The sequence below is a fragment of the Manacus candei genome, unplaced genomic scaffold, assembly GCF_025592945.1.
Source record: "Manacus candei isolate 608988 ecotype Guabito, Panama unplaced genomic scaffold, ASM2559294v1 h1tg000047l, whole genome shotgun sequence".
In the NCBI taxonomy this organism is placed as follows: domain Eukaryota; kingdom Metazoa; phylum Chordata; class Aves; order Passeriformes; family Pipridae; genus Manacus; species Manacus candei.
This window is the reverse complement of record NW_026138095.1, coordinates 2,521,368-2,546,557: the sequence shown is the minus strand read 5'-3', so window position 1 is coordinate 2,546,557 and position 25,190 is coordinate 2,521,368. Positions and strand designations below refer to the sequence as shown.

The window sequence follows — 25,190 nt, the reverse complement described above, 5'->3', positions numbered from 1 at the left end:
TTGCAGACCCTTTAGCTACTGGAAGGGGCTCTGAGATATCCCTGGAATCTTCTCCAGGCTGAAAAGCCCGGGGGGGTTTCCAGGGGAAGGACTGACAGTCACTTGCCCAAGCATGGAGAGGGGGCAGGAGGAGCACTTGCCAAGCCAGAGATAGTTCAACGTGATGGACTAAAACTACCTGGCCATCACCTCGAGCCCTCTGCAGCACCTCCACCCCAGGGGGAGGAGTTTGAGCTGCTCCTGATGGTCCCCAGCAATGATGACAGATGAGGATGTAACTGCAGTTTCTATAGAGACATTTATTGGAAGGGTATAAAAATAGAGTGCAAATTTCAATAAGATGTATTTGGACATGTCATAGGCAGATAGTCCCAGACACTGGTGGGGGAGGAGCCCAGAAGGTCAGCAGCGTGTCGGGGTTCCCTGATGCCCCCAGATCCAGAGAGACTCCATCCCCAGAGATGGGTTATGACCCTCCTTTCTGCAAACCTTCAGTCCCTGGGCTGCACCCTGCTCTGCTTGACAAGAGCTCTCACCAGTCAGGCACTATTTAATCAACCACCCTTTGGAAGTGCAGCTTGGGATAGGGCTTAGACGCCTGCAGAGTCCAGGTGGAATGTCTTCTGCTGTGGAGAGGAGCCCTCAGCTGCTGGTCACTGGAATGGCAGAGCCTGTTCCCCCTCTCTGTGATACACTGATAGTGGCAGTAAATATGTGCATTTGGTTAATACTGAGTAATGCATAAATGAGCATCCTGGGCCTTCAACACTCCTCCTGCTGAAGCTGTTTCCACTCGAAAGTCCCGTCCAAAGCCAGATCAAAATTATCCTTTTCCTGCTCTCGGGAGAGCTCCAAAAACACCTGAAACGTGCAAGATAAAGCTCAGATGATTTTCCTGGCTTTCACTAGATGCTGTGATGCTCCTTTACAGCTCTGCAGCCCCTGTGAGAGGTGTGAGAAGCAGCTTTATGTGGGGAGCAGGTACACGGCAGCTGACACTCAACGTGTTCTCTGGGATAACCTGCTGAGAGGAACCACCTGCCCATAGGTAGATCCATACGGTAGGTTTTACTCACCAATTAATTGACATAAACATTCCTCATCTTTGCCACCAGCCCTGTACAAGCAGCAATAACCTGCTGCTTCCAAAGAAACTGGAGAGGTTGGGCATGGGCACCTACCAGGGGTATCCATGCCTTGGGTGTGATGTGTGCCTATCTCAGGTGAGTGGAGACTGAGACTTCACCCACACTTTTTCCCACCATGGAAAATCCCAGCAGTAAAAATCCCAGACCACTGATCACCACTCTCCCATCTGAGAACCCCCCACCCAGCACCCTCTGGCAGCTTTTTGGTGGAGCTGCCACTGCGCCAGCCCAGGTTTCACTGCAGCTTCTGTTCCTTCTCAGGCCTTTGCAGCACAACTAGCCCTGAAATCACCTGCCTGAGTCAAAGTATTCAAGGAGAAGCTGTACTCCTCGAGGTTGCAGCTTCGTTTGGCTGTGGAGAAATGGGAAGAGAGTCAAAAATCAGCAGTCTGTGTTTTCCACCCTTTCAACAAGTCGCCTTGTTTTGCTCTTACCTTCCTCCAGCTTGGAGAAAGACTGAGACAGGGGCAGTGCATCTTCCATTGGGACCTTGTAGACAAGCAAAGAGGGGAACCTTCAAGAAAAAGAAGGAAATGTGATTCTTGCTTTGTAATAAGGTTCTGGGATCAAAACTTTATGGTTGTTTGGATGTTTTGCTGCTGGGATCACAGCGGGGTTGGATGTGGGGACTTTATCAGATCAGGTCTCCATACTGGGACTCTGAGCTGTTCATCCTTCTCCACCTGGCATCCTGTGTCTGGCCATCACACTGGGCATATTTTCAGGGATGAGGCAGTGTTGAAACCACTATTCATCCTGTATTTTTTAGTTACCTCTCCTGGCGGGCTGCACTTGGGAAAATCTTCAAAATCTCAGCGTGGAGAAGATCTGTATGCTCTGGATCCTTGACCTTGATTTCCAGCAGGTACCCTTTGCCAAATTTGTTCTTCAGGTACTGAATGGAGCCAATGCACCTGCAGGGGAAGGAGGGAGGAACAAGAAGAGAAGTTGGTGTGAAACCATTGCAACCCCACTGCCTGCTCCTTCCCAAATGGTGCATTTGGGGAAACCACGGGGAGCACTTCATAAAGCCCACGGTGATGGGGTGGGGCAGGTGAGGCCAGGGGAGGAACACGGATGGTTTCCCAGCTCAGCCACGTGCTGGCTGTGCTGTCACCCACCTCAGCTGCCCAGACACCAGGATGGCCACACGGTCACACACGGCCTCTGCCTCCTCCATGTAGTGCGTGGTCAGGATGGCTCCCGACTCCTTGGTTTTCAGGGCATCACGGATTGTCTTCCTGAGGATCAGAGGGGAAAGAAAAAAAAAAGATAAAAAATTAAAGTCTAACGCTCCCTAGAAATATCAGACACTTTCCCCTATGCCTTTGTCCCTCCAAATGCCTCTCCCCTAAAGCAAGTGTATAATCTTCACATACAGCGAGTTTAGACTGATGAGCACAGGGTAGTACTTTGAAATAATGACAAAAAATACTTTTGACTCGAGTGTCATTAGAAATTCTTCCAAATCCCACGTATGACTGTCCTAAATCTGTAAAAAAGGATGAAGGTAAAATGGTTCTTCTCTCTCCTTGCCCGTGGTTGATCCAGAGAGAACCAAGAACATGGGAGTTTCCAATAAAACCGCTGGCACGTGCTGAGCAGCACCAACTGTGGAGGGGGTAAAACACTCCTTACCTTAAGTTAGGCATCTGCTTTTTGGTTTCCCACCCCTTTACCACTGGGGTAAAGTTCCTACTCACCAGACACGGCGCTGCCCGTTGGGGTCCATGCCCGTGGAGGGCTCATCCAAGAGCAGGACGGAGGGGTTGCCCAGCATACACATGGCCACACACAGCTAGGGCAGGGAAAGGGGTTCAGTCAAAGCTTTGACAACCCTTGGCACTCTACAAAATTTGCCTGTTTTTTGGGAATTAATGTTCTGATTTATAGGAAAAGTCGTTTTGGAAAAGGCTTATTCCCATCACCCCACCATGGGGAAAGCAACGCGATGCTCTCCCAGGCTCAGAGCGCAGGTAGGCCCCTCCACTCATGAAGGAGGTTTTTAATTTGTGCTGTGAGCATTGCAGTTCCCATTACAGGTAAACCAAACCCACACCTTTCTGGTTATCCCAGCAGATAATTTTCTGGCTTTTTTTTTTAAGTAGTCTTGAAGCTGCAGAGCATTCACTATTCTGTGGGGAAAAGGAACAAGTGAAAAAAAAAAGAACATTTTTGTTATTTCAAATCAATAGCTCATCAAGGATTCCCAAAATGACAAGGAAAAGGAACTTTCTTCCCCTTGCTCTTGACTCCTGCTTGTTTTCATTAAACATTTATTTTGTTATTAAAATGTAAGTGAATATTTGAAGCAAAGTGTACTGAATAAGCCACAAGCTCTTTTCTAAACCCATCATTAGCGTCAAGAGCATCATAAATCCATTCCACCTTGCCAGAGTCAGCTGAGCAGGCAGTGCTTAAAACCCTTTCTTGTTGTGCCAAACCGTAACATTAAAGATTTTAGAACTCTGCCTGAAGATAACACACGTAAAAGATAACACCCCTAAAAGGACATTTAAACTGAAAAGAAAAACATCCCCTCTGAACGCCCTCGGCAAAACTGGAAGTTTCCTTAACCCACCCAACCGCGGCTTTCGGCACGAAAACCACTTTTGCCGCCGCATTTCCTGAGCTTCTTTCGAGGTTTGCTGTGGCTCAGGGTGGATTTTGACCTTCTGGTGCCCTCCCCTTTAGTGGGTAAGAGGTTGGGGGTGCTCCCTCGGTACCTGGTGACGGCGGCCGCCCTGTCCCCCTTGCGCAGCCCCTTCACGGCCGCGTACACCCGCAGGTGCTCGTGCACGGTGAGGTCCGGCCAGAGCGGGTTCTCCTGGGGGCAGTAGCCCAGGAAGGCGGGCCCGTGGTCCTGGGGGGCTGCTCCTCCATCTCCCCTCTTCATCAGCACCTGCACAACCGGGGCGGTGTGGTGGTTTTCCCCTCGCACAGCCCTGCCCAGGCTCAGGGGTGTGTTCGGAGCGCTGGGCTTCGCTGGGGTTCGGGGGAGGAGACCCCAAGGAGTGATTTCACAACCCTCATTTGCACGGTTCTTAAGTACAAACATGGCCAACTGGGGTAGGTGCAGCTGCTTGTCAAAATTACAAGTAGCTCAGTATTTTTTATTAGCGCATTATCTAATTTGGTGGCACAGTGAATTAAGTTAAAACCTTTATCAGTTTGACAAAAATTATAGCTTAGCTTAGGTGCAAGTTTTGCTCTTTTATCACGGATCCATCCCTTTTCTCCAGATGTCTCCTACCTGCCCAGCAGTCAGGGTTGTCTCTCCAGTAATCATTTTGATAGCTGTGCTTTTACCAGCTCCGTTGGGCCCCAGAAGTCCTAATACTTCTCCTGGAACAAGTACATTTAATTTCTTAAGAATAGTCTTCATCCAAGAAATATATCACAGTCCCCCAAGAGAAAAAATATAAATATCAAAGATCATATAAAATAAACTGGTTTATTTTATGCAATACATGCTCTGAGAGCCCACAGCATTCCAGCTCTAGCTGATGCTGCGAGTCTGAGCTTTGATCCCAGAAGCCACTGCTAAAGGGGACTCTCTCTCCAGGATCTACCTTATTTTAGATAATGGGTAGTCAAAGGTAACTAATAGGATGGACCCCCATCACATGGTTCATTAACACAGACCAAACCTGCCTTAATGACTGAGCAAATATGTTTGACCTTTATGTCCTTGCTCAGATAACTGAGAAGCTGCAGAGAATTAACTCTCTGGGTATGATTAAAACAGGTCTGGGAGAACAGTCCCAGTTCTCACCTTTTTTAACACGGAAGGAAACATTCTTGGTGGCTGCTTTCTTCTTCTTCTTAAAAACAGAACCAGCTTTCTTTATTTTATATTCCTTGCACAGATTGCTGACTATAATGACTGATTTCTGCAGGAGAAGAGGAAGAAGCAAGATCAGTTTATTATCTTGGATATCATTAATCCTTCAGTAGTATTTTTCCATTAAAAAGGCAGAAAATCTTCTAAAGATCTTTGTTTTATAGTTCACCAGGAATATGAGGTGCCACAGGACACTTTATTGTCCATTTTCCCTGAACAGTTTTCTCCTCTACCCTGATGGAACCCACACTGTACTTTTGGGAGTTTTATTTTCCCAGTGAGAACAACACAGCCAGAGCACTGACCTGCTCTAATTGATAGTTGGTGGTTTGTGGTATAAAATAAAACAAAACAAGAAGGACAACAGTCAGTTGTACCTCCTCCTGGCTTGGAGCTGCTATGGCATTTTTCACAGCTTCTCTTTCAGCTTTAACATCTTCATCTTCCTCTTCCAGCTCCTTGGGGTGCTGGTGGCTGCTTTCTTTTCTTGGGGTAATCCTGAAAACCCATCATATTTGTCTTAGGATTTTGTTCTTTACCCTTTTTCTCTGCCAGTGTGTTTTGGAGAGACTAAGAGAGAATGTCACACTGACTCAATGTTCCTTGTACTTTTAAATTATTAATTATTACTATTATCATCATTCTTATTATTATTAAAATATTTATAATCTTTCTATGTTGTACAAAGAACCAAGCTGGTACCTCCCAGGGCACAGACAACATCATGTGGAAGTACTTACAAGCTTGAGAGCTGTTTTATGTTATCACAGCACTGTGGTATTTAAGGGGCTACTTTAGTCATTAAAAAATCATCAGTATTTTAAAAAACTCTATTTAAAAATAAAGACACAAGAGCAATGATGTCTTCAAGGAAAAGCAGTGTGGTGGGAGTTTAGATCTCACATGTGCCTGTGGGGAGTGTGTGTTTATACAAACCTAAATACTGGGTCCTCTCTCAGAACTGCTTTTCCATATTTTAACTCCAAATAGCGAAGGAGAAAAATAAAAGTCACAGAATGGACATAGGGCTGAAAAAAAAAAAAAAAGAGGTTGCCACATTAACAGACTTGCCTTCCCTACTACTGCAGCTGGCACTGAGGTGGTGGCAGTGCTACAAAATACATGGGGGAAAACACAGGATGTGAAAATGAAGTCCATTGCCATCTAAACTCAGGGTAATCCTGAAGGCTGTGAACTCTATTATCACTTATCAACACTGCAGAAGATACTCAGGGCAGGAAAAAGCCCCCCCAAACCATAGAATAACAGGGCAGCAGTAAGTGATCTGGGTTTATTCCCTTCTCCCTTTCCCATTTCAAAAGTATGAGGTTATTTTAGCACAGGGTCTGTCAGCCAGACCCACCCAGATCCTCCTCCTGTGTGCTCAAGGTTTTTCCTGCTTCCTCATAACTTAGGGAGGCTGGTTAGGAGACCCACATTCCTATAAAAAAGTAATGTTCAATGTTTTCTTACTGCAAAGACAGAGACTAGTGCATCATTGCCAGAAGTCGTGTCAAAGTAGTCCTTAAAAAGCTGTAAGAATAAAAAAAAGTACACAATGAAAGCCATAATTCTTTAGTATCATTCTGGGTAATCCAGTAACACTGAAAATATGTTTTTAAAAACGTACAAAAGCTTCTGATTAACCCCAAACATTCACCATACAGATGAACAAATACAGAAGTTTGGCTTTGGGCACCCCAGTCCTACACCAGAAAATGTCCCAGCCTCCAGTACGTGTACCAGGCTCTCCTTCCAGGGGTGATGTCCTATCCCAGGAAAACAGCTGGTTTCCTCTCCTTTGGGTCCCAGAGGAGAAGGGGTGGAGGTGAGTGGGGCAGGACAGTGGAGGAGTCTCTTCTACTTGGACTTCACCCCTAAGTCATTCATCATTTATAAGCAGTCTTGCACAGAGCTGGAGGGTTTTGTTGAATTCTCAGCTGACTTTCCGCTACCACCCTCAGCTGACACAGAGTAAAGCACCTGGTGAGTATTTGTAATTCTCACTCTGTTTCCATACAAAGTCAGATGTGTGACTTCAGATTTCCTCCTGTGAATTTTCAAGCCAAGTTGCTTGACTTTGTGGGTGCCCCTGGATCCCTGGAAGTGTCCAAGGCCAGGTTGGATGGGACTTGGAGCAACATGGGCTAGTGGAAGGTGTCCCTGCCCGTGGCAGGGGGTGGAACACAATGAGCTTTAAGGTCCCTGCCAACCCAAACTATTCCATGTTTCTGTTCTGTGATTCTGTGACTCTGCATGGAAAGAATTAAGAGTGCTCACCCAACCCACAGTCACAGTTCAGCAGCCTGAGAAGGACCCCCCAGCCCTTAATGAACAGCTGGAAAAACGAGACCTGATCTGAAAAGGTCATTTAATGATGGACTCTGTCCATTTGGGAAATCCCACTTGGAATGAGGCCCCCCAGACCTGGCTCCCAAGGACCCAGAGTTGTGCTCTATGCCTCTCCTTGCCCAGCAGCACCACTTACCTGATGGACCACAAAACCCATCGGGGGGTACACGGGAATCAAGAGAGACATAATGTAGAGGGAGTTCCGAGAGTCCGTTGTAAAATCCATGATTCTGCTGATTACAAAAGAGATAAAGCACACCTGAAAACAAAACAGGAGGATAACTTAGCTGGTGGGAAGGGTTATGCTCACTGGTCTTTAAAATTGTGTGGGTCTAGCTTTGCAATTCCCTGTGGAATTTATAAAAATGGATTAAATATATGAAGATGAGAAACAGTGATGGTTCAGAAGGTCCTCAGCTGTCTCTGCCTGGAGTAGGCTGCTGGTTTGGGCCAGCTAGGGAGACTTCTTCCCAGACACAGGGCTGCTTCAGGCAGAAGAATGAAGTGTGGGATCCCATTCTGTTCATTCCCATTCCAATTCATGCCAAATAATCCATCTCCTTCCAGGCTCGGGTGATCTGAGTCTAACCTGATGGTTCCTATCTCAACTCCTTACATCTCTTGGATGGGAGGTGTTTAGCAGAGTGATAAATACCCTTTTTTTTGCCTCCATTCCTGCACCAGGATCTAGCTCAAGATGGACCCAAGTATTTCCCCATGTCACAGCAGAATTGTGGGAACAGAACACAGCAGCACAAGTTTAATGCAGAATTGGCTGCTACAAAACACATGCCCATATTTATGTTCCACGTGTACACTTGGTGTTTTGACATCTAGTTCATCCTTAAGATCTCAAAATACCCTTCTGTAAAGCCTGCAGTCCATTATCCAACCATGTGCTTACCACTATGAGGATAAAAGACCAAAGGTCACAGTTCCATCCTTTGCGAGAGGTGAAGGAGATCAAGTAGATTAAGAGAACGATAGAAATTCCATAACCCAACGTCCCTACGACCTGCAGAAAAGAAAGGCTTTCACTGGAGAAAATGGGGTGATCTAAACCATCAGAAACCCACACACAGCCATGGGGCTCAGTGTAAATGATCATATATTAAGGTCATTTAGTAATTACCCCAATTTTACTGCGAGGTGTAAAGGAGTACATCAAGATTTATTGCCTTTTATTTCCAGCTGGAGAAACCCAAATGATAAGAGGTGAAACAAGGAGAAGGTCAGTAAGTGGACCCAGAGGTGCTCCAGCACCATCTGACCCCATGGTGTCTCAGTTGCCCCCACTCATATTGCCTCCAAATGTTCCCTCAGTCCCTCCCCAGGGAACCAGCAGTCACCAGAATGGGATGTACCAGTAAGAAGATGCTGATGGTCCCAGTAGTCCTGGTGCTCATTGCAAACTGGAGCCCAAACATGGAGAAGAGCAGGATCCAGCACAGTGGGATGTCCACCAGGGCCTGGCCACACCAGTAGGCCGAGGGGAAGAGCCCCGAGATCCTCAGCTGGGCACGAGCTCCCACCTGGGAAGGCACAATGCAAAGGGGAGTCTGCTGTCAGTGCCTGGTTGGCCAACTGCACCCATGGGAGTGGCTCCAGGAAATGAAAAGGTAATAAAAAAAAAAAAAATCTAATAAAATTCGACCTCTTTTTGTCTTTTCACATTTTGTGGTGGCTGCGAAGCTGCTCGTGGCAATACAGATCAAAACCCTTCAAGCTAACCATCAATGACCTTGGAGTCAACCTAAATGATTCTAGATTCTACTCCAACCCAAATGATTCTGTGCTTCTCTTCCAACCTAAATGATTTTGTGCTTCTACTCCAATGTGAATGATTCTATGATTCTATTCCAGCCTAAACGATGCTCTGCTTCCATATTCAAACATCCTTGTGGCAATGCAGTTGTAGCCCCCACCCCAAATATGCTCCTTTTCAAGGAATTTACCTTGTAGTCCTGCATGTAGCCCATTGCAAAGTGAGGAGGAAACCCGGGGAATAACAACAGCATATAAATGAGGTAAAAGGAAATAAAGTAGTCCCAGTATCGTGGATTGTAGATCTGAAAACAGAAGAACAAAGCATTTGGAGAAAATGGTCTGCAACGTAATGCAACCATTCATCTTACTGCATTTCTCATGGGTTACAGGGCACTGTGAACAAAAAGTGGGATTTGAAACCAAACAGTGGCAGGAGGAGGAAGGTTTTCCCAAACCATAGCTCTACAAAGTGCTTGCCCCTGGTGAGGAGAGATGGGTGGTGCAGGTCCTACTCCTCCATCCCAGACTTGGGATGAGCCACAGCCTGAAAAATGTGATGTAGAGGATAAGGAACGTCCTGGAGAAGCCCTCCCAGCCACCCTCTCTGATCAGCAGCCCTCGAGACCCACAAGGGAAAAATCAGTCAGTTTTCCTGGTGTCGAACAGTCACCAGTGAGGACCATGTGTTTGCAGGCACAGACAGCCCTGCACAGCTCCCCATTAAAACCTGAAGGTTTACTGAGGCCTTAAACTGTTCTCTGACCCCTTCTGGCATCACTTACAGAGAAAAAGGGATGGCTCCAGACCCGGATGTGCCCGGTGGAGTTGAGGGTCCTCAGCAGGGCGTTGCTGATGACGTTCACGAGCACAGGGAAGCAGTTCACAGCCTCCAAGTGGCACAGCACGGTGAACCTGTAGCTCTTCAAAGGGCAAGGAAACAAGATGAAAACTCTTGGCTTTTCTCATCTGCAGGGAAGCAGTGGAAGAGGAGCACACGGGGAGAATCCAGGCCCGGAATAATTTTGTTTGTACCTTGTTTGCTAAACACCAAATTATGAGGTGTTAGAAGTCTGTGCTAAAAAAATGCAAATTTTGAGGTGGAGAGTGAGGGAGATGAGGTCTCCTCTAGCATGTAGTTTACTACTTAAAACACTTTCTAATCTTTGTACCTGTGAGCCTCAGTCAACAGGGCCATCCCACAGGGAGAGCTGATGGAGGCATCTTGCTTTATTATTCAGTTGTTGGGAAGAAACTGGAGGGAGAGAAGACAAATCCTCACCTGACCTTCGCGAGACACCTCTATAGCCCCGTTGTGTTTTAGTTCCTCTGTGATATTTTCCTCGCTGGTTATTTCCACTGTAAGATCTTGGCTCTGGAGCACGTGGATGAAGCTGTCAATGCCTGTGCCTGGTGTGAAGGCCAAAAGCAGAGGAATCATAATACTGAAAAACAAAAGAGCCTTTGATGGTTTGACTTTTGATTTTATTTTCAAATCCACGACCACCAAATGAAACCAGGGGAAGTTCTAATAACTGTGGACATCAGCCAGCACATGTGTGGTGGATCATTGCACATTAACTTTTGTGAAGTTAATGGATTTCTGTCTCACTGACTGAATATTTGCACTGTCATTTTTTCCCCTGCCTCTTCTGAGGTGCTGCAAAATGTATTCTCCTTTGTGACTGTCTGATGAAGGTAAGAGTGTCCCACTCTGGCCAAGTAACATGAAATAGCATCCACTCGTGGGAATGTTGAAGGTCTAACTGCAAGTAGCCCATTAATTTGACTCAGCATCAATGAGCCCTTTCTGGAATGTGGTGCCTGGTTTGAGAGTCCCACACTCTGAAAATGCAGAAGTTGCCTGGGTGTCTATTTCTTGGATACAGATCTGGATTTAAGGCAGGGAAAGAACTGTGTCCCATCTAACCTCATGTGCTCTGATGAACCTTTTCTCATCTCACATCAGGACCTCACCAGCTGCTGAAGCCAAAGTGGATTTCCTTCACAACCCTTCAAAGACAATCCCCATGCTCCTCTGCCATGGAAACCTTCAGCCCTCCTTAGATCCCCGACATCCTACAGCCAGCTGCTCTGTCAGGTATTTTTCTCTGGAATAAGAAGAAGCCCCAGAACAGGGAGGGATGAGGAAAGGTTCACCTGTGTTGTTGTGGACCAGGAGGGTGGTCGTCTCCAGGTAGGATTTCTTCCCCAGGGGCAGGAAGTACCGTGCAGACGAGAGCTCCCAGACACTCACACTCTGCCAGGCAGCGACCAGGGACAGTTGCAAAACCAGAGGAAGCAGAAAAACCACATAGAGCAGCAAACTACATTAAGAAAGAGATGAATAAACACTCTGAAACCAGACATTCGGCAGAAATGCATTTGCATATTGGAATTGGTGGGTGATGTTCAGGTTGCCCAAAACTCCTTCTGGTAAAAATCATAACAGACTATCCAGAGTTGGAAGGGACCCACAATAACTGTGGAATCCAACTCCTGGCCCTGCCCAGGACACCCCAACAATCCCACCATTGTCCAAACCCTCCTGGAGCTCTGGCAGCCTTGGTGCTGTGCCCACTGCCCTGGGGAGCCTGTTCAGTGCCCCACCACACTCTGGGGGAAGAACCTTTTCCTGAGATCCACCCCAACCCTCCCCTGCCACAGCTCCAGCCGTTCCCTTGGGTCCTGTCACTGGTCACCAGAGAGGAGAATTTTGTTTCCAGAAGTCTCAAACCTTGACCATTCACAAAGACACACAAAATTTAACAGGGAGAGGACCTCAGATCTGGAGTACCCAACTTTTTAGGGCCATGAAATGCCTTTCAGACTTCCTTTAGATACAAGTTTTTAATAAATGAGCATCTTCCTTTTGTTTCTTGTGCTCCACCAGGAAATGACAGCTTGAACACCAATGGGGTCAAATGAGTTTAGGCACTGGCAACACTATAGAAATTGAAAAAAAATTGCAAAGGAAGTCTGAAGGTACTCTCTGTACACATTGGCTTATTTTAAAACCCCCTCCTCCGTCTGAAATATAAGTGTTTCTAAATGATTCTTTTCTTCAGAAAGAAAATGGATTTCTCTTACATAAATTATTCATACAGAAATGAAATACACAAAAGGGAGATTTTGTGTTCCTGGTGCTGGAAAGGAAGAAGCTTTCCTCTCCTCTGAGTGTAGATTACCCAGATCGTCCATGCCCAAAAGACCTGATACCAATTAAGCCAAACTCCATCAAAACAGGGGCGTGGAAATTGCCCCCCCAAGTGTGGCCGTGTCCAGCTCCAGGTCTCCAAGGCAGACTCACTTCGGTACTTACATTGACCGCAGGTTTTTCACCGAACTCTTGAGCTTTAAGAAGTGCACCCATGCCATGGCAGAGACCTGCTGCCTCCAGAGAGCCAGGCCATCCACTGTCACCTTCCCAGCATCCGAGAGCAGGAGGGAGCCTGGCTTGGCCTCGTTGGAGCCTCGCGGTCCTGCCTCTGCCCACTCGTCCCCGGGGACGTGCTCATCTGCAGAGAGTCCCCACGAGCACATTTACGGCTAAGAACACCTTCTGGGCTGTCATTTGTGAAAACTGAGGCCTGTCCAGGGGTTATCTCAGAGGAGTTGATCTCTTTGGCTGTGGGTTGTGTATTCACAGCCACGATTGTACCTTCTTGGTCCGCCGTGTCTTCTTCCTCCAGTTTCAGGAAGACATCCTCCAGGGTCGTCATGCTGACTCCATAGTTGATAATTCCCTGCTCAGAGCAGCTGTCGAGGCCACTGAACAGATCTGCAGGACAGAGATGAAACAAGTGCATGAGCACTGGAGTGTCTCCAGACCACTTTGGTTCAGCTTAGTCAACCTGGAGCATCTCCCATGAGGGAGAAAACAACAGAGCAATGAAGGTCTGGAGGAACACAAAACTGCCAGATCCACAGCCCACTGGAGATCTTTTTCTGCTTAACACCAGCATTCAGGCTGTGCATCCTCTGAGGAGCTGGGCTGTGGGATGGTCAGAACGTGGTGGACAGGGTGGGTGAGGGTCTGCCTGGTGCCACTGCAGGCACAGAGCGGGGCTGGTTCTGTGGGGTTCTCCCTAATCGCTGTCTTTTCATTTAACAGAAAGAAAAACGAACTCTCAGTGACACAGTTTAGCCTGCTGGGTTTGTCATTACAAGCAGTAGAAAAATCTTTTGTTGCACAGTTGGATCTTAAACACACGGATGATAAAATTGTGCAGAAAAGCCAAAATGCAACAGTTTTGAAGTCCTGATGTGACCCCTGTAGAAAAATCTCCCTTTTCATTTCACTTTCCCCCCAGTTGTGATTATTTTTTTCTCTGTGGGGAATTCTCAGTTATTTTAGCAGACATTACCTGGGAATTTATTCACGTTTTCCAGTGGCAGTTTATATCTCAGCTCATACTGACTGTGTCCTGAGAACGTGGCATTGGGGATGTACCTCTTAACCTGGGATGTCACATTCTCCAAGTCACAGGACTCACTGACGTGGATCCTGTTGGATTGAAAAAACACAGATGCTTAGTTTTGGAATGAAAACCCCCAAAACCCACCCAAACAAGCAACAGCCACCATATTATTTCCTAGGATGCATTAAAAAAACTCCAGAATACTTCATTCATTCCTTACTCTGGGGTAAAGCGCTGTTTCAGTTAATTTAACTGACTATTAATTCTGTGAATTTGCTGGTTTTGATGGCACCTGCTCAACCATTTACACTCATTCTGGTGTCCCCCACATATCAGGTCATGGAGCTGAAGTAGGTACCTTAAATGATAACAAATCCCCCACTTTTTCTTCAGGAACAGCGAGGAACCGACACACTTCAGCCGCCCGTGCGAGATAAAAGCCTTGCGGTCTGAAGGAAGGAAGAGCCAAAGGGGTTTATAGTGCAGAGCAGTCGCCCCAAACTTTTTTGACCACTGACTTTCTGCTCCAGGGCTGTTCTGCAGAGGTGCCCCAGGCTGAGCCCCTTCCCACCTGCCAGAATATCGGCCTCGTCCATGAACTGGGTGCTGAACAGGATCACCCGTCCCGCCCGGTGCTCCCTCAGGAGGCTCCACACCTGGTGCCTGGAGAGAGGATCCAACCCAGCTGTTGGCTCATCCAGGAACAAGACCTGCAGGGGGGATGAAATCAGGCATTCCCCATCCCTGGAGCAGTTGCACGTCCCTTGGGTTTGGTGTTCTGGAAGCCTCAGGTCCCGAAGGCAAGAGACCCGGGTCAGCTCTTATGCAAGGGCAGCTGTCCTGGGAGCTGTGGGAGGTCAGGGAACTCTCTGTCAGCTTCCAAACTGCACTAGCAAGGTGGGTTGTGAATTTAAAAAAAATAAATCATTAAATTTATTAATTTCAATAACTTGTAGCCAAATACATGGACAAAGTTTTAGTTGTGTTGGACCTGAATATTCCCTGTATTACAGAGCTGTGCCTGCTGCTTTACCTGGGGGTTTCCAAGCATGGCTATTCCGATGGATAACTTCCTTTTCTGCCCACCACTCAGTTTCTCAGCTTGAGTGTCTTGAATGTTACTGATATCCAGCAGTTCCAAAATGTTTTGCACCTAGAACAGCACAAAGGATGTCCATTCTCAGCAACAGTTGTCCTTTCATCCTTTATTAGGGTAGACTTAGATTTAAATTAGATATCAGGGAGAAATTCTTCCCTGTGAGGGTGGGGAGGCCCTGGCACAGGTTGCCCAGAGAAGCTGTGGCTGCCCCATCCCTGGAAGTGTCCATGTTCAGGTTGGGTGAGGCTCTGAGCTTCAATTTTCAGAAGACACAGCATCCAAGTGGGTTCTTTGAGCTTCCCAGTGCAAAAGGAGCCTTTATGGAATTGTGGGGTCTCCAACAGCCCCGTGCTGCTGCACGGTGATGCTTTTCAGGGGAGCACACACTCACCTCTCTCTCCACCTCCTTGGACTTGATGCCCTTGATTTCTGCAAAAGTTCTCAAGTTTTCCTTCACCGTCAAGACCTCAAACTGTGTGTTGAACTGGGGGCAGATGCCAATCATCTCTCTGATCTCCTTCCTGTCTCCTATTTCGGAGAGTTTGTAGTTGTATATGGTGGCAGAGCCTGTTTGCAGGAATAAACATGAAGAGGTGGAATGAGCTGGTGTTTACAGCTTTTGAATCAGGGCCACCCCGTCCCCCCATTTTCCATCTTACCTTCTGAGGGGAAGGTGAGCCCACTGAGCACATTTAACAGGGTTGTTTTTCCAGCCCCACTGTGGCCAAGTAAGGCAGTGATCTGCCCCTCATAAATATTCAAAGACAAACCTAGAATGGAAACAACATCAAGCTGGGGGAGAAATGAGGTTTGACTTGCCTCCACTTATTGTCAAAGTCAAGAGAAGTCAAGAAGCACAAGAAGTAAGAGACAATAATTAGCTAAAAGAGCATTAAGCAGTGTAGGGAAAAGCTCTGCAAACCTTTAACTAAAGGCTTAAGAAGTTGCTCTGAATTTAGCAGAAAAGACAGAAATACAACAATAAAAAAAAATCCTTCTTCCTTTTAGTTTTATTAAAAATGGAAGATTTGGTAAAAACTGAGAAAAATATTTATAAATCACATCAATTAATATTTGGTCTAAATTTTCAAGTAATGCAAGTGTTTTATTTCATTGACTGACTGAAATGCTTGTGCACAAGTGGTTTTTTCCCTCGTCTTTAACAGGAATCAATATCACAGCTCTCATACCTCTTAAAGCTTCTGTCTTCTTGTCCTTCTTTTTATATGCTTTTTTAATATTGTGGAGTCTAAAGAAAAGTAAGGAGGTCATTATTTTGGGATTTCTGTAAATGCATTTCCATGGTGCCCCTTTACATTTCTGTAGGCCTTCAGTTAAAATTACAGAAATGGCATAAAAAATAACAAGAGGTACTGGGAAACAACCCTGAGATTCATAGATTTGGCATCCCCTGTGCTCAAGTGTGAATGTCACTGTCTGGCACCAATAATGGAGCACCAACCCTTGCAAAGACAAGGCTAAACCCATTGCAGCAGATTTCCAATGGATTGCTCTCTACATTCTCCTTTTTGTCCCTAAAGAACATTTAAAGTCCATAGCAAAAAAAAAACCCAACCAACCAACAACAACAACAAAAAAACCCCCACCCTGTTATTTTTTTATTAATTTATCTAAATTTCACCATTAGCACCAGTCTGAATTACCTAATTATCTCATCTGCATTTTGTCTCTAATTTTTTGCCTGTGAAACCAAGTGTTTTTACAAGAGCCTCACAAACATGAGAGCTGCCTGGATAAGTCAAACCCAAGTTGATGGAAGGCTCTGGGATCTGTGGAGCATTAAACCCAAGTACCCAATTCAATAAGCATGGATAGCAGTTACTTCTTCCCTAACCTGATGGCCTCCTTCCCCTGGAATTGGGGGGGCACCGGCTCTACATCATCACCAAGGAGCTCCTCGGGGTTGGCTGTGGGTCTGGGAATGTCCCTGGTGGAGCCTCTCCTGCTCCTCATCCAGTAGGAGGGTTTCAGGCAGAAAAGGGGAGGGTCTGGAATGCCATATTTGCCTGCCAGGAAAGCAAAGATGACCTGTCATTAACCAGAGCCACAACCAAGGTACCATCCAAGGCTAAACATTTAACTAAACTAAACTAGTAAGTGCTTGGCTGCCTCAAAACTGGTGCTTTGTCCTTTTAAAAAAAACAGGTTTGGAGCAGAGGTAGAAGAGACAAGAAGTTTGGCTTCAGGGGTTTATTTAATGAATTCAATACTTCGTGTAATGAATTAAAATATTGCCCCACACATTATTACACTGTAATCTCATAATCACTTCAACAGCAGCATTATTAGAAAGAAAAACCACTAAATGCTGTGTTGTCTTTGATTCTGTGAGTTTTGCACCTGCCAGGGGTAGAACAGTCAAAACCCAAACCCTATTTTGATTGACTCAGAGCAGCCCATCATTTCCTTGATGTATCCCATGCAATCCACACCAATATAAAAGATAAAAGAAGATAGTAGGATCACAAGCATAAATCAGAGTTACCTGGCAGAACTTTGTCGAAATACAGAGCCAACAGCATGTACAAGATTGAGTCAAAGACCAGCATAATGTAAGTTGAAAATAAAAAGTATGCTTCCTCCATAAGGTTGGAAAAAGAGAAACCCATTCCATATTTTTCCAAATAGAAAATCTGAGGAAAAAAAAAAAAGGACAAAGAAGAAAAATTTTTCAGGCTGGAAAATGATGCACATGCCATCGAACAATGGGTCCAATTGTCTTTGTTAACCTGGAAATCATCTGCAGTATTGACCAATTGTTCTTACTTTCTAGAGGGGAATACATTTAAGGGGGTAAATTTGCTCTGTGCAGAGATCTTAAAGCTTTAATCCAGATTTTTTCCAGAATAATCTAGAAACAGAAATAAATAACAGAGTTTTAGAGGAGATCATTCAAGAAACATGATTTTGGCACCCTCGATGTGACAGAGGCACGATGAAAATGGTATAATTTTACATAGTGGTTGATTTAACCATATGGTAAATTAGCAGCAAATTCAGTCTCTTTTTCTGCTGGTCCATAAATCTCCTCTCCCAGGCAGACTTTTTTAAATATATATACCAGGAAATCAAATATTAGATTGCTGAAGCTAGAAAACATCACTCAGAGCTGTGGAGATATGACTGATGGAAATCTGGGGAGCTGCACAAAGTGGGGATGGAGGAAGGACAGCAGCAGGGATCTCCAGTTGTATTTGCACAGTCTCTGCTGCCAGGAAGACTTGCAGCAGAGAGAGGGGAATGATGGGGCAGCCAAGAGATGATGTCCCTGATGTCCCCGAGTCGACTCCTGCCCCCCTGGACCCGGCCCCGAGGATAATGGGGCTGTTGTGTGCAGGGATGGGCTCCTCGGGGTCATGTGGAAGTGACAGAAGTGCACAACAGCAGATTTTTTTGTGACCAGGGCCGTGTTGCCTTTGCATTCATCTGCTTTTCAAACGGTGGGATGGGATGGGGGGGGCACTGGAGCCCCTCTTTGCTGCCCGACAGCAGCTCAGGTCACAGGGAGGTTTCAAAACAGGACGTGGATCTGAGTGAAAAAATACCTGGGGATTTTACAGCTGGACTTTTGAAAGGAGGATGTGCCCTCCCGTGCCTTTCTCTGCCAGCAGGGGAAGGTTCAGCTGCAGAGGTGGGGCCCTTACCTTGGCAACACCCGCGTTAAACGCGAAAGGACAGCAGAGACCCAGAAACCACTTCAGAGGTTCAGGGACGTTTTCTACCAGCACCGCCAGGCTCAGGCATCCAAAGATAAAGGTGATGAGGAACCCCACGGAGCTGACAAGTTTGGAGGTCCTTAAGAGGGAGCAGAGGAGGAAAACCAGGTGGATCTGTAAGAACAGAGGTTTCCTTCAATCACTGAAGGAAATAAAAACCTTTAACAGCAGCGCGTCCGTTTGCCAGGCAGGCAGGTCTCTGGTGAGTTAGTATAACACAATAAAGTCTTTCTTAGTGGGTTGATCTGACTTTCAAATCAGGCTTTTTGTGGCCAACCTACTGCCTGTCCGACCTTCAGGCTGCAAATCAAATCACTGCTGCTGAGTCACAGGAGCCACTCAGCTGCCTTCAGTCAGCAAGGCCGTGCAAAGCACTGTGCAAAGAGCTCTGGAGTAATACTTCAGCATATCAGCAAGGTGATAAATCATGTGGTGAGAAAATCTGGCTTTAAAGCTTGACTTACACATGCCAGGCCATAGAGGAAAAACAGCAGCAAGACCGCAGGGAAGCTGCTGATGTAGAATGGATCCCTCAGCACGAGAGCTGTCAGCAGGCAGGAGAAGATCAACACATAGAGGGAATACAGCAAACTCCAGGAGAGCCTGGGGATGGAGAGGGGCCATTACACTTCTGGTTAATTAAGAAGTGTTGTTATAACTTCATCTGCCACGTCAGAACCGTTTTAAATTTAAATATTGGTTATTTCCCACGGTCAACTCCTTTACATCCCAAGGCAGAACACAGAGCATGATCCACCTTAGGAGGAAATACCCACAGGAGAAGGGTACACCACTGCCATGCTAAACCCTCTGGTTTGTCCTTAGAGTGCTGGAGAAAATTTATGAACCCATTTAACTTATTACCTGACTGCACGAGTGCCCTGGAACATACCGATTTTTTGGCAGACTCACTTTAGTTGGAAAAGAACTCACCAAAACGCAATATCCTGCAGCCCCATCGTCTTCATCAGTACCTTGAGCTTCTTCTTTTCTCTTGTGACGTTCATTGATAAGAAATACATGAAGGGAAAGAAGCACATCACGATGGTGATCATGAAATAACCGTAGTCGAGTGTGATCGAGATGATGGTGCTCCGGGACTTCATCCGGACTCCAGCAATTGAGTTCATTTCTTCCCAAACAGAGTGATTTGCTACCACCTAAAGGAATTCAAGGTCAACGTGTCAGTATTTCATTTGTTTTTCTACAGTGGGATGTATTTGTATAAGGAACCTTCTGATTCATCCTCCCTAGATCAACTTTTTAAGGCAGCTTTATTTGCCGACGAACCCACCCCTTGCTGTTCCCACGGTACAGTTTGCCTTCCCTGTGTCAAGTTTAAAATAAAAGGATGCCTACATCAGTTCCCAAGTTGGATTTACCTCTATGATGGCAGCATCAATGCTGGACTGCAGGGACAGGAAGCCTTTGTACCAGTATTTTGGGCTGTCACAGTGAGTCCATGAGAAATTGTAACAGCTGTCTGCAAGGTTAAGGGCATCACAGGTAAGAGCAGAGAAAGGGAGTTGATTTTCACTGCAGAAGGGGATGGAAAGAATACATTTGCACTATGGGAAACTCTTCAAATGGGCAGTGACACACAGACAAAAAAAAAAAACAAAAACAAAGAAACCCCCACAGTTTATTAAATCACTGAACATAAATGGATTATTCTGACAAAATGATGCCTGTCCATGCCAGGCAATGACCAGCCCAAGAATTTTCCTTTTGTATTACCTATGTGTCCAAAGATTTCGTTGGGAAGAATCACATTTGCAGTAGGAAACCTGAGGTGATAGGAGAAGTTGTCCTTAAATACAACCCCTATAATTTCATTATTTGAAATCCAGGCTTTTTCCAGGGCATTCTCATTGTCCAGTGCCTCCAGTTTTATACCTGTGGTGTGTAAGCAAAATGTTTCAATGAGTTTCTGTGAGTCTGGAAATGTGTCCACGGGCATTGGGGGTATATTCTGTTTTTTCAGCATTTCAACGCCTCTTTTTCCAGTTCTCATTGAGATATTTACCTTAAAATACTTTATGCTTTACCAGTTAAGCAGTGCAACTCAAAAGAATGAACCAAGATGTCTTAAAAGAATTAGGGAATATCAGGTAAGGTAGAGCTTTACAGTTCAGAGGAACACACTGGTGTCACCAGTAATGTAAATACTAGAGGAGAAATATTTTGAGGCTAAATAATGACAAAACTCAACAGTTAAAAAGCAAAACCTACCCCTCATGACGGAGCTGGAGGCCACTTTATTCATGATCTGCCTGGTGGTGGCAGTGCTGGGTGTGAAAGCCACGGTGACCCCGGTGGTGTTATAGGCAGGATCATCCAAGTGCCCGAGGTGGCTGAAGGGCACCTCAGGGTACTGCATGTGCCCCATGAAATGGGACACGATGAACAGCATGGGCAGGAAGAGCAGGGACAGCATCCACTCCTGGGCACGGGGCAGAGCAGGGGGGAGAAATAAATAACATATTAGATACAGCAGGGTAAGAGCAGATTCTTTGTGGGATTAAAATATAAGCAGAGGAACTCGGTCACTCCAGTTTCTGAGATGTCAAGACTCTCTCTGCATTGTGCCCATCACCTCAGGAAATGACTCCAAAGAGCCCATCTGAGCTCTCACATGTCACAAACCAGGCATAAAAACCATCAGTTAAAATAGTAAAGTCTCAAAGTGTTCACTACCAGTCATGCCTTACAAAAGTACTTTAACTTCTAGTTTTACCTAAAGAAATTGGTGTCCAGGGGCAGGCAGGGATTGGCCACTCTCAGTGCTTAGCTGCTCTTTTTTTATTGTCATTTTTAATTTTTTCTTACCTGAAAGCTCTGCATCTTCATCCTCCACTTGAGAAGGACGTTTTTCCACAAGAGAATTTTCGTTTGCTGGAATACACTCATATTTCTCTGCAGTGTCTTCATCTCTGAACCTACAGACAAGTTCTTTTTGAAAAAAAATTACTTGCTAAAGCAGCAGAGATTGCTTTTATTTGCACAGTCCTTGCAGATGTGCCCAGTGACACTTTCTTTCCCTTTTTACAGCAAAAATGAGAGCTGAAGCATCTCAGATGTTGTGTGCTGAGCACAAGCCACCCCCGCAGCACAGGGTCCAAGAGACCTCATCACCCTCCACACACTCCAGCCCTCCCAGCTCAGCAGCAAACACTGATTTATAACCAGAATTCCAGGCTTCCATGCTGTGGCATGGTGAGGTTGGGAGGAGTTATTTAAGAAATAAAAAAAAAGGGAATATTATACTACATGACCTAATTGGCTTGGGTGGGCTTCGTATCTAAGGAATGACAACACCACAGTGAATTAAAGCCACTAAAATCCTCTTGCATGTCATTTTAATGTGCTACAGGCTCAACACCAAGAGGGGTTGAGCAACTCCTGGCTGTGGTGTGAGCTGAGATCATTCGGAACACGGCGTCAGTCGAAGGCAACTCGGAGCCACGAGAGAACAAATTCTTGGAAGTGCGTTGGGAGGGATGTCAGTGCTGGGATATTAATGAAAAATGAGAGAAAAACAGGTAGTTGTGAGCGTGCACTGGTGTGTCGCTCCAAAAGACATGGGAGCGTCCTTAAAAAGACCTGATTAAAAAAAAAATTAAAAGGGATTTTTGCCTGGATTAATGCTGGTGGTGTAAAATGCAATAAGAAGGTACAAAGCTGGCTGTCAGACTGCTTTGCAGCTGAGATATGGGCATATTAACTGTGAGTAAAATACTTATTAGTGCCTTTAATGAGTGAAAGGATTAAGTACCCCTGCGCAAAACGGCTCCACTCACACAGCCAAACTGCTCTGCTGTCACATCTGTAGCTAAAATCTGCTTTCAAACAAGATCCTTGTCTTCTATAAGTGATTCTCAGGTAGAAATACCAGAGCAGTTTAGAGATCTAATCCTTTCAAGCCTTCCTGTCACACTGAAGGAAGATTTGTGTTTTCCTGTTCCCTTGGGGGATGATGCTTCACAGTGCTGACAGGCAAGATGGAGTTTATCATCTTCTCCCAAATATTTACATTCAACTGCTGGGAGAGGCACATCCCCGAGTAATGACACAGCAGGCAGGGAAATGCTGGAAAAGCAGCTGCAACAAATGTCCTTCCCAGGGCACACACTGCAAACACTTGCACTGGCACAGCAGGACAGGGCACGGACCCAGCTCAGGGGCAGGAATCTGCTCCTTTGCCAGCATCTCTAAACAGTTTTTTGGCTTTTTTTTTTTTTTTTTTTTTTTTTTACAGACGATCTCACTAAATCCAAGTGCATAAAAATTGGAATTTAGCCTGTGTAGCAACGACCAGACTTCCCTGGGGAAACCAAAATAAAACTTGCAAATCCGTGGTCACCCTGTCGCCCAGCAGAAGGGAGGTGCAGGATGTCGTGTGTCACCCCTGTGCATTTCCACCCTGGCAAGGGGTTTGTGTCACAGCTAAAGCAGGTTTCCAGTTTGTCCTTCGTTCTGTCACATGGAGTAACCTCGACAAGCTGACACACCCAGGAGATCCAGGTTCCCATCATGGATATCCCACGTGTCTCCCCTCCTGGTCACCCCTCAGTGCTGACTGACCCCACTGCTGCAGAGTTTGGGGAAATGAGGTAGGACTGATTTCTTTGCTCCTGCAGTATTTCAGGGGGAATTTTTAAGAGTGTAAGATGGACAGGGCTTTTAAAATTCAGCCTTTAGCTTACACTGCATGTAGGGAAAGAAACCTGCTTCTTGTATGTGCTGGATTAAAGTACTTAGCTGAGCTGAACCTACAGCATCCTCTTAATGCCCAGAAACACTGGAAATAAACCTCTGCTGTACACTGAGCTCTGTTTGTGTGTTATTTCATCTCAAAGTAAGGCTAAAAAGAGTCTATTGCCTTTAAACAGCCCCTAAACTTAATCACAAGCTTAACTCAGCCTGTTAGAAAGATACCCAGTGCCCCACCTACACATCCTCTCCCAGTATTATTAACGGGGTTATGATTTACTGGATGTTTTCATACCGTTAAAATAACTTTTTTTTTTTTATTTGCTTTAGGAAGAATACTTAAGCCTTACCTTAAGGGGAAGGTTTGGAAGGGATCCAGAGCTTGTCCTTCACTGTATGCCTGTGGAAGTGGGGATGCTGAGGCTCCCTGGGATGGACTGGCTGGCTGTCCTGGTGGCTCTCAGTGCTCCTTTGTCCACACAATCCTTTCCTCACTCAGGCACTTCTGTAAAAGGCATTCCTCACACCATCACTTCTCTTTTCCCTGGCTTCCTTCCCTCTTCCTCCTTGGCAGAGTTTCAGCTTTATTTGTGTTATAAAAAGCAAACAGAGCACTTTGCTGTTGAGTCCCTGGAGCGGATTCTCTGAAAAGTTGCTCGGGAAATTCTTGAGTCTTGGCCAAGGGAAGACAAACAAGCCCAACAACAAACCACACAAAAAAACCTTCCTCTGGCAAACTCCATTGTGTTTCTCAGTGCAGCAAGAGAGGCTGAAGTCAACGATACCACGGCACAGGCAGGGGGGCAAACGGTGGCTCTCCCTCCTCTCCAAATGGCAAAGGTTGTGTTGGAAAACTGCTCCTGTGCCTCCAGCCCCGGCGCAGGAGGAGCAGTGAAGCGCTGCCTCCTGGATAGCAACAGCTCTTTCGATTAAAAAATATGTTGTAAACACTGAAACAAACTTCCCTTGGCTAACTCTGAGCTTCTGAAGGGGGTGGGTTTGATTCCATCCCCGGGCTGTGCCACTGCAGCATCCCCGGCAGCAGCACGGCTGAGGGACCCGTGGTGGGAGGGAGCATGACCAGCTGGGACAGAGGCTGGGCTTGGAGATGTGGAGGAGCTGGATTTGCTTCCCTCTGCTCTGCCTGATGGAAAAAAAACAACCCCTGAGATTTAAATAACACTCCGATGTTTCAGAGCGAGGCAAAGTGCAGAGGTGCAGTAAGTCAGGGCATAGAATGAGGTTAAAACCTGTCCCCAGCACATCTCCTGCTTGTCCAAACCTTCTCCACTTCTTTCAAAGAGAAAAAAACCCCAACCCTCAGGTGGCTATGCCAGTTCCCAGTCGGTGAACCTCAAGCAGAGACACTTCCCTGCCCAGCTCCTTGACAGAGCCCTGATGTTTGGAGATCCACGTGGAAAGCAGCTCTCTGGGGGTGTGGGTGGTTGCTTTGGGGATTTTTCCTGGCAGGAACAGCCCATCTCTGAGCCACGGCAGCCACCTGCTGGTACCTGCTTGGCCACATCCCTGCCTGCACTGCCTGGTCGTGCACCTCTGCCTGCCTGAACCACCTGCTTTCTCCTTGCCTGTATCATCCATCCCTGTAGCACCACAGGAACCAGGGGGATGCGTGAAGGTCTTGCTGCTCTGTCCATCCCATGGGATGGCACTGCCCCTGTCCTCCAGTGGGTCTCCAGCCCACCGTTCCCTGAGGCTGAGGATGCTGGGGGACAGGACAGCAGGGCACCAGGGAAAACACCTGGCTGCCTGGACTTAGGGAGTTTCATTTTTCTTCAGATTTATTTTTTTCTTGTAAATTTATTCTTCAAAGCTAGTTCTGGCAGGCAGTTGTTTAAGAGGAGATGCTGATCTGCTCAGACAGGGTCAGGGTGGTGGTGGCTTGCCCCCCTCTCCCCCCCAGTTCCCCCAGGGGTGGGTGCTGTCAAGAAGCCCACCCTGTCTTCTCAATGACCAGAGCAAGGTTCAGCCTGCTGTCCTTCTGCACTGTTCCTTTGGGTCAAAGCTCATCTCATTTTGATAATCATTGGGGTTTTACAGGTGATGATACAAGAGCTGCCAGTTTTCATGACACTTTTCCAGGCACTGCTGAGT

The 25,190-nt window shown here is 46.2% G+C and overlaps 1 protein-coding gene across 2 annotated transcripts; it reads right to left on the bottom strand.

Annotated features, from left to right (window-relative positions):
* Positions 1 to 261: 261 nt before the first annotated feature.
* Positions 262 to 24,033, bottom strand: LOC127475684 (ATP-binding cassette sub-family A member 10-like). 2 transcript variants are annotated; one of them, XM_051797723.1, is made up of 39 exons: positions 23,429 to 24,033; positions 21,195 to 21,317; positions 20,598 to 20,808; positions 20,103 to 20,261; positions 19,748 to 19,848; positions 19,299 to 19,525; positions 18,830 to 18,968; positions 18,294 to 18,479; positions 17,135 to 17,282; positions 16,484 to 16,655; positions 15,819 to 15,877; positions 15,288 to 15,398; positions 15,020 to 15,195; positions 14,563 to 14,682; positions 14,101 to 14,239; positions 13,888 to 13,978; positions 13,476 to 13,615; positions 12,770 to 12,889; positions 12,431 to 12,626; positions 11,269 to 11,435; positions 10,391 to 10,518; positions 9,894 to 10,031; positions 9,300 to 9,413; positions 8,709 to 8,876; positions 8,249 to 8,359; positions 7,481 to 7,603; positions 6,466 to 6,525; positions 5,929 to 6,020; positions 5,370 to 5,490; positions 4,924 to 5,041; positions 4,402 to 4,493; positions 3,875 to 4,050; positions 3,208 to 3,283; positions 2,852 to 2,946; positions 2,270 to 2,389; positions 1,922 to 2,062; positions 1,583 to 1,662; positions 1,445 to 1,500; positions 262 to 861 (listed from the first exon to the last, which is right to left on the bottom strand). In XM_051797723.1, the coding sequence occupies exons 2-39, from the start codon at positions 21,294 to 21,296 to the stop codon at positions 763 to 765; spliced, it is 4,872 nt and encodes a 1,623-aa protein (XP_051653683.1). In that variant the 5' UTR covers positions 21,297 to 21,317; positions 23,429 to 24,033; the 3' UTR covers positions 262 to 762. The 2 variants fall into 2 exon arrangements, with proteins under 2 accessions (XP_051653683.1, XP_051653682.1); XM_051797722.1 differs by having other exon boundaries at positions 21,195 to 21,304.
* Positions 24,034 to 25,190: the final 1,157 nt, after the last annotated feature.